This window comes from Nannobrachium achirus, assembly GCF_963921795.1.
Source record: "Nannobrachium achirus genome assembly, chromosome: 9".
Classification (NCBI taxonomy): domain Eukaryota; kingdom Metazoa; phylum Chordata; class Actinopteri; order Myctophiformes; family Myctophidae; genus Nannobrachium; species Nannobrachium achirus.
Genome location: NC_137818.1, coordinates 60879427 through 60894220, shown reverse-complemented (window position 1 = coordinate 60894220; position 14794 = coordinate 60879427). Strand labels below are relative to the sequence as shown.

The following is a 14794-nucleotide window of genomic DNA, read 5'->3' as shown; positions in this document are numbered from 1 at the left end:
CCCCTTACCCCCTTCCCTGGGATTGCTAAAGCTGCTGCAATGTTCAAAGAATAAGTTGATTTATTTTTATGGAAATAGCGAAAGCCTATAAGAATCTGGTCAACTTGATCATCAAATATCATTGGCAGCATCCTCAACTCCAAATGTCCCTGTCTCCTTTGGCCCCATGTTGTATTCTTCTGAGTACATCATAATGTTTAATTGATTGAATTGATTGATTGATTTCATTATTCATAACATTGCATTTACTCATGATGCTTCAAACCCTGGATCCCTGGGGTGTTGATCTGGCATCAGCTCATGACATGGGAAACCAGAAGATGTGTTGCATTTTATATTCCATTTCTTTTGCATGGCATTGCAGCATTTTCAATGGATACTGACTAAGTCATAATCCGCCTCCGTTTGTGGGGAGATTCGTGGACATGTGATTATGTTTTAGCAACCGCAGCACCGTTGGTCCATGATGTGACCTCTTGTTTCTGAACCTGTGAAAGTCTATAGCTCATCTCCCCCATCACCCCCAGTCCGTCCCTCCCTCCGCCCCGCTCATCTGGGGCTGGTGGGGGGGGTGGTGACCATGGAGAGCAGCCCGGAGAGCCCCAGCCGTGCAGTGGAGTACCTCTTGGAGCTCAACAACATCATCGAGAGCCAGGCCAAGCTCCTTGAGAGCCAGCGGCGGCGCATCGAGGAGCTGGAGCAGAAGCTGAACCGCGTCAGCCAGGAGAACCAAGACCTGCGGCAGGAGAGAAGCCCTGACACAACAACCCCTGAGCAGAACCACACGCCGGGCCAGCCTCTGTCCCTGCCCGTCCACCATGGCGGCGTTAGCAGTGGTGGCACTTCCCCAACGGCGCCGGCAGTGCCAAAGATCCCATCACCATCATTACCATCAGCAGCACCATCAGCAGCGGCGGTGGTGGCAGGGCCCGCGGCGGCGACCCCGGGGCCCGGCAGAGAGCGCAGGAGCCACACCAGGCTGACCCGAGGCCTGTCCTGCAGTTCTTCCACGACCGAGCAAGAGCGCAAGAGGCTGGAGCGTACAGACAGCACAGATGGCCACCACGGCAGCTCCACCATACGCAGAAAGTAAGTGTCTCTCTCTGTCACGGTGTCACCTCAGGTTCCCTGCTGGGTTTTACGCTGTCGTCAGCTAGGGCAGTGTTTCTCAACCACTGTGCCTGGGGACCAATTTGGTGTGCCCCTGAGAAGGGTCAAGTGTGCCCCTTGAAACAGCTTGAAAGCCAGTATTGTATTTATCATTTTAAAAATCACACCCAATGTGAAGTGAGCGGTGGTCATGCTTGCATAACGTCTTCAGACTAGGATTTAAGTCTAGGATGTACAGGCTATGCTACACACACATTTTGCTATGGCAAAACGCTGAGGAAAAAGGCTACAGACACATGATGATGACATCACTGATGCTACACATACGTTTTGCTATGGCAAAACGCTGAGGAAAAAGGCTACAGACACACGCACAGCCACTCTATGGAGCGGTTTACCACCGCTCAAAAATTATTTAAACTAGTGAAAACAGCCGATCTACAAGCACAGAACGTCTCGCGGTGCTTGTAGATCGGCTGTTTTCACTACTGTTGTGCGACAGCCTTGTCTGATGTAGCAGGGCTTTACTTTGCAAAGAAACATACAGATTTGAAACTTGGAGATAAAAGGTTTCTTCCCGACAGTGACGATATTTACACCCCCCTGTATTATGTTGGTGTGCCCATGGATTCTTGGGACATGAAAAGTGTGCCCATGCAGAAAAAAAGGTTGAGAAACACTGAGCTAGGGAACGCCAAGGCATGGTGATGATGATGACGGTTCATACAGGTGGAGAGTTTGGCAATGATAGTACAGAGGTGTAAAATCTGGCTTGGCTTTTAGCCACTTAAACCCAGTAGTCTTAGTTGACCCGAGTCCCCCAGGGCTTTATACTAGGGGCCCCTACTTTTTTCCCCTCTTCACTTTTAGGCAAAAATAGCCTAAGCAAGTTTTTTTCCCCGGATGTTTGCCCCCAGAATAAGAACGGCAGGGTTCAAGTGGTTGTGTTCTTTTATTACTTTTTTGGTTCAGCTGGCTCTGACTCTGGTCATAGTTAATCCGTCTCTGTAATGGAAGGAATATTTGAATCCCCCTGTATATGGGCTCAGGGCTGTAGGATTACCACGGCATGCTTCTAAGTGGTAGCAGTTTCACTTAAATCATAGCGTGTATAACAGAGAGAGAGGGTGAGAGGTGAGTGGGGGAGAGAGAGTGAATGGAGTTGAGAAAGAGGCCAGGGAAGTAGGCAATGTAAGGAAAGATCAGGCTAGCTCCTTCGTGCACTTGATCATCCTGATGCAAGTTGCCATTGTATGAGTGCAATTTAATTGAGTGTGTGGGATGCTTATTAGTGTGGTGCGCGCGCGCGCGTATGTGTGTGTGTATGTGAGAGAGAAAGAGGGAGAGACCATGTATACATCTTTATAGTATATGTGCTCTGTGTAGAATTAAAATCTACAGTATAGCCTACTTGTTGTCCTGGGGCCTCCTTTTTTCCCCTCTACACCAAATCTCTGCTGAAAAACTCTACAAGATCACAACGCATCTCAACACAAACGTGTTGTGAGCTTACAGTAGGGCTATATCTGCAATTTTCGCTAAATGTTTGCCCAAGAACAGAGATGCGAGGATTGATTCACGCGGGCATGTGATTTCATTAGTGTTGGTCATCTTGTTTGCATTTCCTCTGGCTTCGGTGGACTGTAAGGCGTGTAGGAGCCGTGAGACCTCTTGGTCCAGGTAGGTCCATTTATATACACAGAAAGGCCCCTCTGGCTCTTCTTGAACTTTTCAGACCTGCGAAGATATCTACGGAATCTACCCACCGCATCCGCTCCAAACACTGAAGGACAGGCTGATCTGCAGGTTACAGTGCTGGAAGCAATGCCTTGGCAAACAATAAATACATCTGTTATCTGTTTTCAACTAGACAAACACGCACTAACGGTACACACACACACGCACGCACGCGCGCACGCGCGCACGCACGCACGCACACACACACACACGCACGCACGCACGCACGCACGCACGCACGCACGCACGCACGCACGCACGCACGCACGCACGCACGCACACACACACACACACACACACACACACACACACACACACACACACACACACACACACACACACACAGCAGGCACCACACACATGCCTGTAGAGTCTGCTTATGTTGGCAGTATTATTGTTGTTTCGTGGGTAGGCAGCAACTGGTGTGGAAAAAAATAACCACGATGAAATAGAGTGGTTTCTGTCTCGGTGAAACTAGTAGCCCATCGTTTCTTGCATGCGACATTTAACAGCATATTATCATTACTGGATTATGTCTCTTCTTATGGTCACAAGCCATTAGACAGTGATTGATTCAGATGAGACCAAATCCCTTATTGATTGGAGTTTCTCTTCCACCTGATGCCTCCTCGCCGCGTCCCTGCTGCTTGCTGCCCCGCAGGGCGAGTTAGTCACCAAGATCCAAGCACATATTAGGTGTTTATGTGGGCGCTAAATGCGGTGATGAATTGCAAATGTAGATTGTGGTGATTCTCCCTTGTTAACCCATTTAGGCCTAAACTTTGTGGATGCTTTAACTATTAGATAAATAGCAGATATACAAGCTGCGAGCTTGTAGATCTGCTATTTTTGAAAAAGTCATGAAAATGTGTGCAAATCCTTGAATATGTATTTTCAAAGCGAACGTTTGTAACTCAAATTTTGCTTCTGGGTGGTCCCTGGAACTAAATATTTTGAGATGGGGGTCCGTGGCCAAATACATATAATTTTGGGGGTCCTTCACATGAAAACGTTTGAGAACCACTGACCTAGTAGTCTCTCAAGAACAGACTAACTGAGCTCCAGTTAAGTGAAAAGGACCTTTTCTTAGATGATGGCTGGCCAGATTGCTGAAAAAGAAACATAGGTTTTAAAAAATCTTAGAAGGATTCAAAAGATGTTCATGATTTTTCAGAATTAGCAGATCTACAAGCTTGCGCCGCGCTGCGAGCTTGTATATCTGCTATTTTTCAATAGTTAAAGCATAAAATAATGATACACAATGATGTGTACCTGTTCTGAATGGGTTTTAATTGCCAGCAGTGGCTGTGGCTTATTTGAATCCCCGACTCTCTGAGACGGCAGACTCAGACAAGCGTGTCACCAGAGGTGTCACATTTAATAAACGGCAGCCAGCGGCGCCGTGGGCCCATGTTGTCCCTGACTGGATGTGAGTCAGAGCCCCCCCATCCAGCTGTACTGTACAGCATATTATTGGGACTGTTAGCTTAAGGTCAGCGATGGAACCTCGACCCTGATAACTAGAACACCGTGTTTACATCGGCCATGCTCCTGTCAGTCCACAGACGGATTAGATCACAGAGAGACAGAGACAGATACAAACAGACAGACAGAGAGAGAGAGAGAGAGAGAGAGAGAGAAATGTTGAAATACTCCTGTCATTCGTTTCAAAAGTTTATCCCAAGCTAACCTATCCTTGGTGGAACTATTTCTTGCAGAGAATACACAATTCTTATGGTTTTGTAAGACTAGTCCTTGCCCATTCTAACATAATGTGCTCAGAATTTTGTGCAGTTTGGGTCATGGGGTGAGCACAGTATATGAGGAATTAGCCACTTTCGGGCTTTTGATCCGGTCGGGACCGGATGACATCCTACGTCATTTTGTAGTCAAAACGGACTACACTTTGGCCGGAACTACCAAACCGGAATCAGTGACGTAGAATGTCATCCAGTCTAGACCGGATCAACCAACCTGTTTAGTAAACAAATACCGGCAGGCTTTCCCCCAGATAGCCTGGTGATGCGAGGTTAATGAGGAATTGAATGTAGGAGTCTCAGAAGTAATGTTGGAGAACCCAGACGAATCAGTGATGTCAGTCATCTCCAAATTTGGGCAGTACGTGTTTCAGCATGCGGCTGTTGCCATGGCGGCGTTGTGGTGTCAATCATTTCCAAATAATGTCAGCATGCGTGTATATCAGACAGACATCGGACAGACAGACATTCGGTAGTTTATTAGTAGGATAGTTGTCTCTGGAAGGCCGAAGGCATGGCCAAGACTATGTTTTTTGCAACCTGTCCGTCCGTCCATGTCCGATGTCCGTCTATCTGTCCATCCCTGTTTGAACAGCTAATCTCCGGCAGCATTGGCTTGATCGTAGCTAATATGTGCACACACACTCCCTGGATGCCAAAGCAGAACCTCTGTCCCAAACATTTCACATGGGTCTGTTATAGCGCCACCAGGAGGCTGATATTTGCAGAAACCTTTTTTTTTTTTTTTTTTAGGCCGATTTTAGCAATACATCTTTTGATAATTCTCCTATATTTTGTAAGACTCCAACATCACTCAAATCTGTAGACATTATCACTGTAGTTACTGTATGTGATCAACACGTCTGATGTTTCATATTCCATCCTGAATGGCTAAGATTGGCATCTAAAGATTGCAGCAGTGGCTCGTTTTGAACAAACTACCTCAAATCATAAACGCGGCGTCCGATTGCTGTGAAACTTTGCACTCATGTTCTCACCAGGCCGAGGAAGACATGCCACCCTTTTCACACTGTCCTATTATAGAACCGCCAGGATGCAGATTTCTGCTTAAAAAATATAATAACCTACAGATGTTGTCCAAACAACACCCAAATCAATGCACATTATTGTGACCGTGGGTCGCAGTTTAGTATGTGAATGGTCACAGCTTGTCTGTATGTGTGTATCTCTGTCTGTCTGTCACGCCTGACACTGTGGATCTATGGATTTGTCGCTCTGACATCGTGCTCTGATGTCACTGTGATGTCAGGGGGACCACTCTTAACAGAATGGGTTTGCCGCTCTGACATTATGATCTGGCTTCACTGTGATGTCACACTAACAGAATCCCTTTTATGCCCATATATGGAGTTCCCTGATGTCATCAATATTAAGCACATATCTAACATGACTTTGATTGATTGAAGACTTTATTAGAAGTTTGCATAGGAAAAGGTACAGTTTCATGACGGTACAGTTCACTGGTCTACTAAAAGGAGATCCTAGAAAAGACTAAGCTTATTTCAACAGGAAACCATTAAAGTATCTCATATAACATTGAATGACAGACGAATAGAACACAGTATTATGCAGTAGATATGTAAATAAAATAAAATGAAAGGACAAAAAAAAAAAGAAAAAAGAAAACAGTAAGTCTAAACAAGGGCTGGGCTAGGATTGTTTTCTTTACTTCATATGCCCATATATGGAGGCCACATCGGCCGCATACAGTACCACACAGCTGGTTCTCCATGTTCGGGCATGGGCATAAAAGGGTATGATGTCAGATGTCATAGACATCATAGGACTTTCACATACCGAATAACTGAGTAAGCATGTTTTGGCTCTCACAGCATATCTCCATATCTCTGCTGTCGGGCCGAAACCTCTATAACTCCAAAATGTTAATTTTCGGGAAAATGGGCTCAAGTGGAGTTAGGAGGTTTTGACCGAAGGGCTTTTTACTACTTTTCATTGGTTCAATATTATTTTAACCAACACACAGACGTAAAGGGTGTTCAATAGCACATATTTATGAAAAAAGAGAGGGCCAATCGGGTGGAGTTAGCTGGTTTGGCAGAAACTGTGGAGTTAGGAGGTTTTGTCCCAAGCACTTTTTACTACGTTCCATTGGTTCAATATAATTATAATCTAATCAACACTCAGATGTATAGGGTGTTCAATAGCCCTGATTTATGCCAAAAAAAATCAAAAACCTCAAAAATTGAGTAATAAGAGGTTTTGGCCAGACAGTGACGACAGTACATGGATCTCCATTTATGTGTACCAGGGGTCTCCATATATGGGTAACTGGTCACTGGCCAGAATTGGCGCAACCTCACCCTTTAGGGCATGTCACCCTGAGGCGTCTTACTAGTCTATATAGTAATGGATCTGTCCGATTTCTCATATTCCATCTGATTGGCGAATTCCGAACGTTGCTGGCCCACAATAACCATACCTGACCTGGCGGAGACCTGTCCTCCGATGAGCCCTTTTTCTAGTTTTGATTGTTTTGATACCACTGTAGCTTTGGCAGTGCAAACGTACGTTTTCTCCTGCCAACAAAGCAGCCCTACTGAACTGAACTGAGAGAGAGGAGAGAGAGAGACAGACGGAGAGAGGAGTGAAAGAGAAGGAAAGGAGTGTGGAGATGGACAGAAAATGACTGAGCGACCCTGTCCCAGCATGCTTTGCTCTAAAAGAGTAACAGTGGAACACACACACTGATCCACCATCTGTTAACGGGTTGAGATGGAGAGACTGACTGGGGGAGGGGGGAAGGGCCATCTTTGATTCTGTCCAATCGGTTTTTGGTCTTGGCTGCAGGAGTGGTTGTCGTTGCATCTGGTGTGGTTTTTTGATTCATAAACAATAGAAAGGTTTACGTGACCCACCGTGTCAGCCATTCTGGGTCCCCTGCACGTGGTGACATCATCAAAAAAGGGATGGGACGATACGCGATATTATCGTTTAAAAAACATAATAATTGTATCGTGGAGATTTAATTTATCGTGATATGGTCCTCCGTCATGCACTGGGATCAATTCACCTTTTATTTGCCGAGCTGCATATCCGGTACCACTTAAACCCTCTAAAATTGGTAAAAGGTACTTATAATATGCGTACTCGATACAGTCCTTTTTTCACTCTCTATCAAATGTACTTGCCAAAAAATGGCTGATCTACAAGCTCAGACGCGTTGTGAACTTGTAGATCTGCTATTTTTTGGCAAATGTTCCGCCACAGGATAATGGATTTAGATCATCGCGATAATATTGTAAATCGCGATTTCTTTTCTCACAATAATCGCGATATGAAATTGTCATATGGTCCCATCCCTACATCAAAACCAAGCCGCTCATTTCCTCTCCTCTGTCGACACAGTGGAGCATCAAGACTGCCAGGTATTATTAATTAATTCATTCAGTTCAGTAGCCTTTCAGTGTTTTTACCTTATTTTTGACGACAACAGGAGCGCACCATGTGACCAGATGCAAACAAAAGTTGTCTGGAGGAGCAGGCGATCGTCTTTTCTTTCACCCAGAAAGGAAGAATTATAACCGCGATCATCCGTGTGTTAGTTATGGTCTGTAGAAAAGGGCTTATCTTTGACCAAAAACACAATCTGGGGAAAAGATGAGCCAGGCCTTTATTGAAATCCAGGTGTCATAGCACTGCAGTGCAGTATAAGGATGAAACACATTATTTTGTGAGAGGTCATTTGAGAGGAATCACATATCTTTTTCCTTTATGTGTATTGTGGGAGAGTGTGTGCCTGTGCACGACCCCACGTGTGCATGTGCACGCGTGTGTCTGCGGCTCTGCGCACAATGGCATGTGTCTATTGCCTGCCTGAACACGTTCGGGGCAAGTACACACCACATGTGAAATAGGGAGGGTGAGAGATTAATTAGTGTGACCAGAGTGTAATTACACTGGCCCAGGGGTGATAATTACTGCTGTGTGCGTGTGTGCGTGTGTGTGTGCGTGTGTGTTTGCGCGTGTGCGTGTGTGTGTGCGTGTGCGTGTGTGTGTGTGTGAGTGTGTGTGTGTGTGTGTGTGTGTGTGTGTGTACAGTAGAACAGAGGTTCTCAAACCTTTTCATGCCAAGGAGGGAGGTTGTTGGCATGAGAAGTTTTCCAAACGTGCTGTGAGCTTGCACATCTGCTATTTTTGAATGGCCAGTGTACTGTATAAATGGATAAAGTGGTTAAAATGATTGTGATGCTGTATTAACACATTTAGCTGGGGACCCCCTGGGACCCCTTCAAAGACTCCTGGGGGTCCCTGGACAATTTCTATGAGAACCATTTCCCTGGTCCTCACACAGGTGAGGACATTGATTGATTGATTGATTGAAGAATTTATTAGAAGTTTGCAATAGAAAAAAGTACAGTTTCATGACAGTACAAATCACTGGTACAAGGTCAACTAAAAGGAGATCCTAGAAAGCCGAGGCTTATTTCCACAGGAACCACACTTTAAGTATCTCATATAACATTGAAAGACAGACGGATAGAACATAGTACTTTATCTAGGATAATATCAGTTTGAAAAGCATAACATCAAATACAAAAGGCAGAATACAAAGAAAAAGGGGGGGGAGCATGGGGGCTTAGTCTATTTACAAGTCACGGGTAGCTGCTGTCTGAAGGTGACTTTTCATACCAATTTTGAAGGAGGCTAGGGATTTGCTCTCCTTTAGGGCTTGTGGAAGGGCGTTCCACATGTTGATGGTATAGCAGGAGAACGAGTTAGCGCCTTGTTTAGTGTTAAATCTACGCTGATGATGATTAGTGGAGCTGCCTCTGGTGTTATGATCGTGAACATCCTTGACCTTTAAGAAGTAGTTTGTCAGGTACATGGGAATCTTGGAGGTGTAGTGTATCTTGTACACCAGGCCCATTGCAAGATGCTGTACTCTGTCAGCTACTTTGAGCCACCCCACGCTTTCGTGGTGATGCTCGGTAAGGTGGGTCAGAGGAGGGAGACCAAGCACAACCCTAATTAGTTTGTTTTGGGCTGTTTGGAGCTTTAGCTTTAAGGCAGCTGGGGCGTCGCGATACCAGACAAGGACTCCGTAATCAATGAGGGGCCCAATAAGAGCACCTCCTAGTGTCTTTCGGGATTTAATATTGATCAGTGGGGCAACTCTTTGCAAGAAGCGAATTCGTTGATTGACTTTATTGATTACCTTGGTGGTCATTTTTTCACTGGATAGGTTAGCCTCCAGGATGCAACCCAGGTAGCAGATGTGGTTTTTTCTTTCTATCACAGTGTCACCTACTTTAATTGTGAAGTTCTCAACTAGGCTAAGTTTCTGACTAGATCCAAAGAGGATACATTCAGTTTTGCCTAGGTGAATTGAGAGTCTGTTGTCATTGAGCCAGGTGCAGATCTTGTTAAGTTCACAGTTAAGGGCCTTTTCAACCTGCAAAATGTCTCTGCCTGAGACTAGGAGAGCCGAGTCATCCGCGAACAGAAACAGATTGCAGTCACAAGCAGATGACATGTCGTTTACGTATATTAAGAACAACAGTGGTCCTAGTATACTCCCTTGAGGTACTCCACAGTTTACTGGGAGGGGGGGGGACAGGGTTCCGTTGACTTCCACCATCTGTTCCCTCCCCACCAAGTAAGAGTGCATCCATCTCACTGCTGTGCTATCAAGACCAATAGCTTTGAGTTTTTCAATCAGAATAGAATGATCGACGGTGTCAAATGCCTTCTGGAGGTCCAGCATGACCATGCCGCAATATTTGCCATCGTGAATTTCACGTTTGATGTAATCATTCAAATAGATGAGGCATGTATCTGTGGAATGGGACTCTCTGAAGCCAGACTGGAACTCGTAGATCAGTTTATTCTCTTCAAGATATTTAGCCACCTGTTCATAGACAATTTTTTCCATTACCTTAGAGATGGAACTAAGGATGTCTTTGGCCTGTATTATACATTATATGTATATGCCAATGTATATATACATTGGCCTGTATTTGCCAGGGTCAAGTTTACTGCCTTTTTTGTGCAGGGGGGTTACCTTGGCTAATTTGAAGTCCTGGGGGACATAACCCTGCTTGATAGATAGATTAATAATATGGGTAATGATTGGGGCAATGGTGGCAGCTGAGTCTATGAGAAATTTGGGGGCAATTTTATCATGGCCAGCGGCCTTGAATTGAGGTAGGGTGCGCAGTTTTTTAAACACTTCATCAGTTGACACCGTGGCAAGTTTAAAGTTGTCTTTGCATACCCCAAGGTTCCTGTAGAATTTCAAGATGTGCCTAACACCAAACAGCCCAGATGGAGCGGGCAGTTTATTGACCAGATTTTTGGCCATGGAGGTGAAGTAGATGTTGAGATATTTGGCTACATCAAGACTATCAGTGAGGAGGGTTATGGGAGTTTGGATGGATATGTTGCTGGCTATGGATCTGAGTTTAGCACCACAGCCTAGCTGGGTTTTAAATAGCTTCCATAGGTCTCGTGGTTTGTGGATGTTTTCCTCAACTTTCTCATCCAAGTAGTTTTTTTTTGGCAGAAAGGATTAAGGAGGTTGTCCGATTTCTCAGTTTATTAGCCTCTAAACTGACTATTTCTAATTTGGCTTTAAGGTGTTTATTGGGGCCTTTTTTGAGTTTGTGATTATATTTGCGTTTCTCAGAGTATTTTTTGTCTCTGAGTTTCATTGATTCACAGATTTCCGAATTCCACCATGGCTGTGAGCGGGCTTTAACCCTGACCCTACGCAAAGGAGCCACTTCGTCTAGGGTAGTGTTGAAAATGGATTTAAAGCCTAGCCAGGCTTCATCGACCTGAGTGCTAGCTAGTACTGGGGATCAGTCAGATTTCTCCAGTTTGTGGTTAAAGGCTTCGCTAGAGTAGGTTTTGAGGTTTCTAGCTTCAACTGTTTTGTGGCCGTCAGCTTTGGACTTATGTATTTTGCGGGTGCAGTAAATGATATCATGGTCGCTTAGACCACCACATTCAATAGTCCCACTCGCGGAGACTTTAGATTTGTCTGTGGTTACAATGAGATCTATGGTGGTTTGAGAGTTATCTGTAACCCTAGTTGGCTTGGTGATGAGCTGAGTGAAACCCTGTTGATTACATAGCTTATTGAACTTTTTGAATAGAGGAGCTTCTTTACGAAGCATGTCTATGTTCCAATCGCCAATAATGTATTTTTCAACATTGTCCACCGGTGCAAGGCTCTCCTCCAGTAACTCACAGAAATCATTTTGGTCGGGCGGTCTATAGATGGCACCGATTAGTATGTTTTTAGCTTTCTTAAGAATCACTTCCACCCATACAGTTTCTAAAGAGCTGTGTTGTAGGTCAGGGCGGGGGATATACTTAATACAGTTATGAACATACATGCATACACCACCACCAAATCTGTTTCTATCATTTCGGATGACCGAGTAGTTGTCAATTTCGATCTGAGAGTCAGTGATAGAGTCATCAAGTTTGGTCTCTGAGAAGGTTAGAAAATGGACCTTACCTTCGTGAACCATATGCTTGATTTGTTCAAATTTAGCAAACAAACTGTTAATGTTTAAGTGCATAATATGAATACCTCTTTTCACAAAGCGGCTGGCAAAGTCCATGGCGAGGTCTATGGAAGTGTTCGCATCGGCGTCGGTGGGGGAGGGGGGGTTGGTTGCAGTCTCTGGGGGCTTCAGAGGGGGACAAAGGGACAAAGGGGTCTCCATGAAAAGTTGGGGGATGGGGTGGTGGGGGCCCGTGGTCACCGATTTAACCCAGGTTGAAAACAGCGCTCTGGCCTTCTCCGTTAGCCAGCGTGGAGCAGAGTTAATGTAGACTCTGTTCTGGGGTGCTGGGTCCACGAGGGGGTCCGCCGGGTCCATGAAGGGGTGGGTCGGTGGGGCCGCCGGGGTCCGGTGTTGCGTGACTTGCGTTGATGATGCTGGTCTCGTGCTGAGCTAGTCATGCGGGGGCGATCGCCGAGGGTTCACCGGGGGTCCGTGAGCCAGGGGGTCCTTCGACGATCCGTGAGTCCGCGGAGGCGACTGCCGTGTGATCGTCGGAGGTCGGCTGGTCAGGACATCTGGAGTAGCCCGTTGTTAGTCCCTCAGGATTCATCAGTGAGGAGCTAGCTAAGTTAGCATCGTTAGCTTCGCTGATCACAGACAAAGAAGGATCTGCCGTCGTCAATCCAGCTGCAGTAGCGAGAGCAGCTAGTCTTCGGGTCATCTGTCTGGTAGCTACAGGCCCTGGATTCGATTCTATATCTCCTGATTGCAGTAATAATAAGAAGATCAAAGATCGACTCATACAACCATTCAGGGGTTTGTCTCTTTTGTTCCGGTTAGCAGCCAGCAAAGATTGAATAACATGAGATCCAAAGCTCGGGTGCTTAGCTACCGTTTTGGCAAGAAGATATAACTCACTGTGTTTTTCGTCCGTTTTGTCCATTTCCCATAAAAGATTCTCGTATTCCATTGGTGTTAGGATCTGTGGTGATTTATAGCATAAATCCGTGATCCATAGTAGAAATAGGAGAAAATGTGGGATGAACCAAGCCTTTGGTGTTTTGGTTCCGGAGCGTGAGCGAAAAACACGTCCTGCCATGGTGATGTCCGGAATCAACAACATGGTTGTTCTATGGTAATAAAAGAAAGTATAGTGTACGTACGGTAATTAGTAATACTGCTATTTGCTATTGTACTGCTATCTTTCTGCTTTAAGCTTACATTTTAAGCTTAAAATAGTTGATGCACAGTCAGTGGAACATCAGCTGGGATAGCTGTTATTAGGCCACTCGTGTTGATGTGGCTGATCTCTAGGGCTGTAATCTAGCGCTGTTTTAGGGATTCGAACTTCGGGGGGATTTTCCGAACGAACCATCGAACCTTCGATGGTTCGTTCAATTGAATAAAAACCGAACGTCCGAACCTTCGAACCATCGAACGTACTGTACCTTTAACCAGCTAAAACAGTGTAGGAAATGTTTTAAATGCACTGTTTTATCCATTGAAAACACGTGGATGCGTGGCCGCATTAACACCTAGGCTAACACTTGGAAAATCCAACCCAATCGGAGAAAATGTTACACAGTTTGTTGACGAACAGGCTCAATGTACAGCGGAGTTGCACGGATGATGATTAGACTTGGTGACTGCGTCGGAGCGCGTCGCGTTCGGGCTGAACTGGTCTCGATGTAACAACCCCAGAAATCGCATTATAGATCCTTTAGGGGGTTGCAATGAAATCCATCTTTGCTCATGCTTAGGAGAAAGGTTGTTTAATCTTTGGGTGCATGGATGGGTGTTCGCTGTTCAGAGCACACACGTCTGTCTCTGCCCAGCTCAGAGTGCTGCCTCTCACTCTACTGTCATCAAGCGTGTGTCAGCGAGGCTGATTCGCCACCCGGTTCGCGGCCCCAAATAGGAGCGCAATTGGAGCGGAGGACGGTCCTTGATCGCTCCAAGCTGTTCTGGTGCATTTTATAACTACTATAACGGTCACCATTAACTGTTAGTGTTTACCGGTAGGCCTAACTTATTTCGTATTTGGCTATCTCTACTACTGTGATATTCTGAATAGGCCTATCACATTCTGATAATTATTTTTTTGTGTAAAAAATAATAATAAAAAAGAAAAAAAAACCTGAACCCATTAATTTCGAACTTCGATTGCCAACGTAACGAACGAACGTTCGAATCTCCGAAGGTTCGCTTGCAGCCCTACTGATCTCATGCACACAGTAAACTCATCAGTGTTGTTGATTCATTCACAGTATGTACTGTAATTCTTCGCACACCAAGCTGGAATCGAACCCTGGTCTTCAGCTTGGCAGACCGGCAGGTAACACGCAACGTCAAGAGAGCTAGCTCGCTTGGAGGAGATAGTTATGGCGGGGTATTTTGCGGGGTGGCTACAATACATAACGCACATGCATACATAGGCCTACTGTACATATACAGTACACACGCATGCCACGCACGCCACGCACGCACGCACGCACGCACGCACGCACACACACACACACACACACACACACACACACACACACACACACACACACACACACACACACATACAGTACACACACACACACACAAAATACTGTATGTATTATACAGTACACACGCAGATAAATCGGTAGTGTTAAAGCTGCAATCTATAAATTGTATTTCTGTCCAGGGATTTGAACCAGGGTC

At 45.4% G+C, this 14794-nt stretch overlaps 1 protein-coding gene across 1 annotated transcript in view; it reads left to right on the top strand.

Annotated features, from left to right (window-relative positions):
- Positions 1–580: 580 nt before the first annotated feature.
- iqsec2b (IQ motif and Sec7 domain ArfGEF 2b) overlaps positions 581–14794 on the top strand; it is a gene marked incomplete at both ends in the record, with an annotated part of 130277 nt that continues 116063 nt past the window's right edge. The window contains 1 exon segment of the mRNA XM_080734159.1: positions 581–1089. Coding sequence (XP_080590285.1) covers positions 581–1089 — 509 coding nt within the window.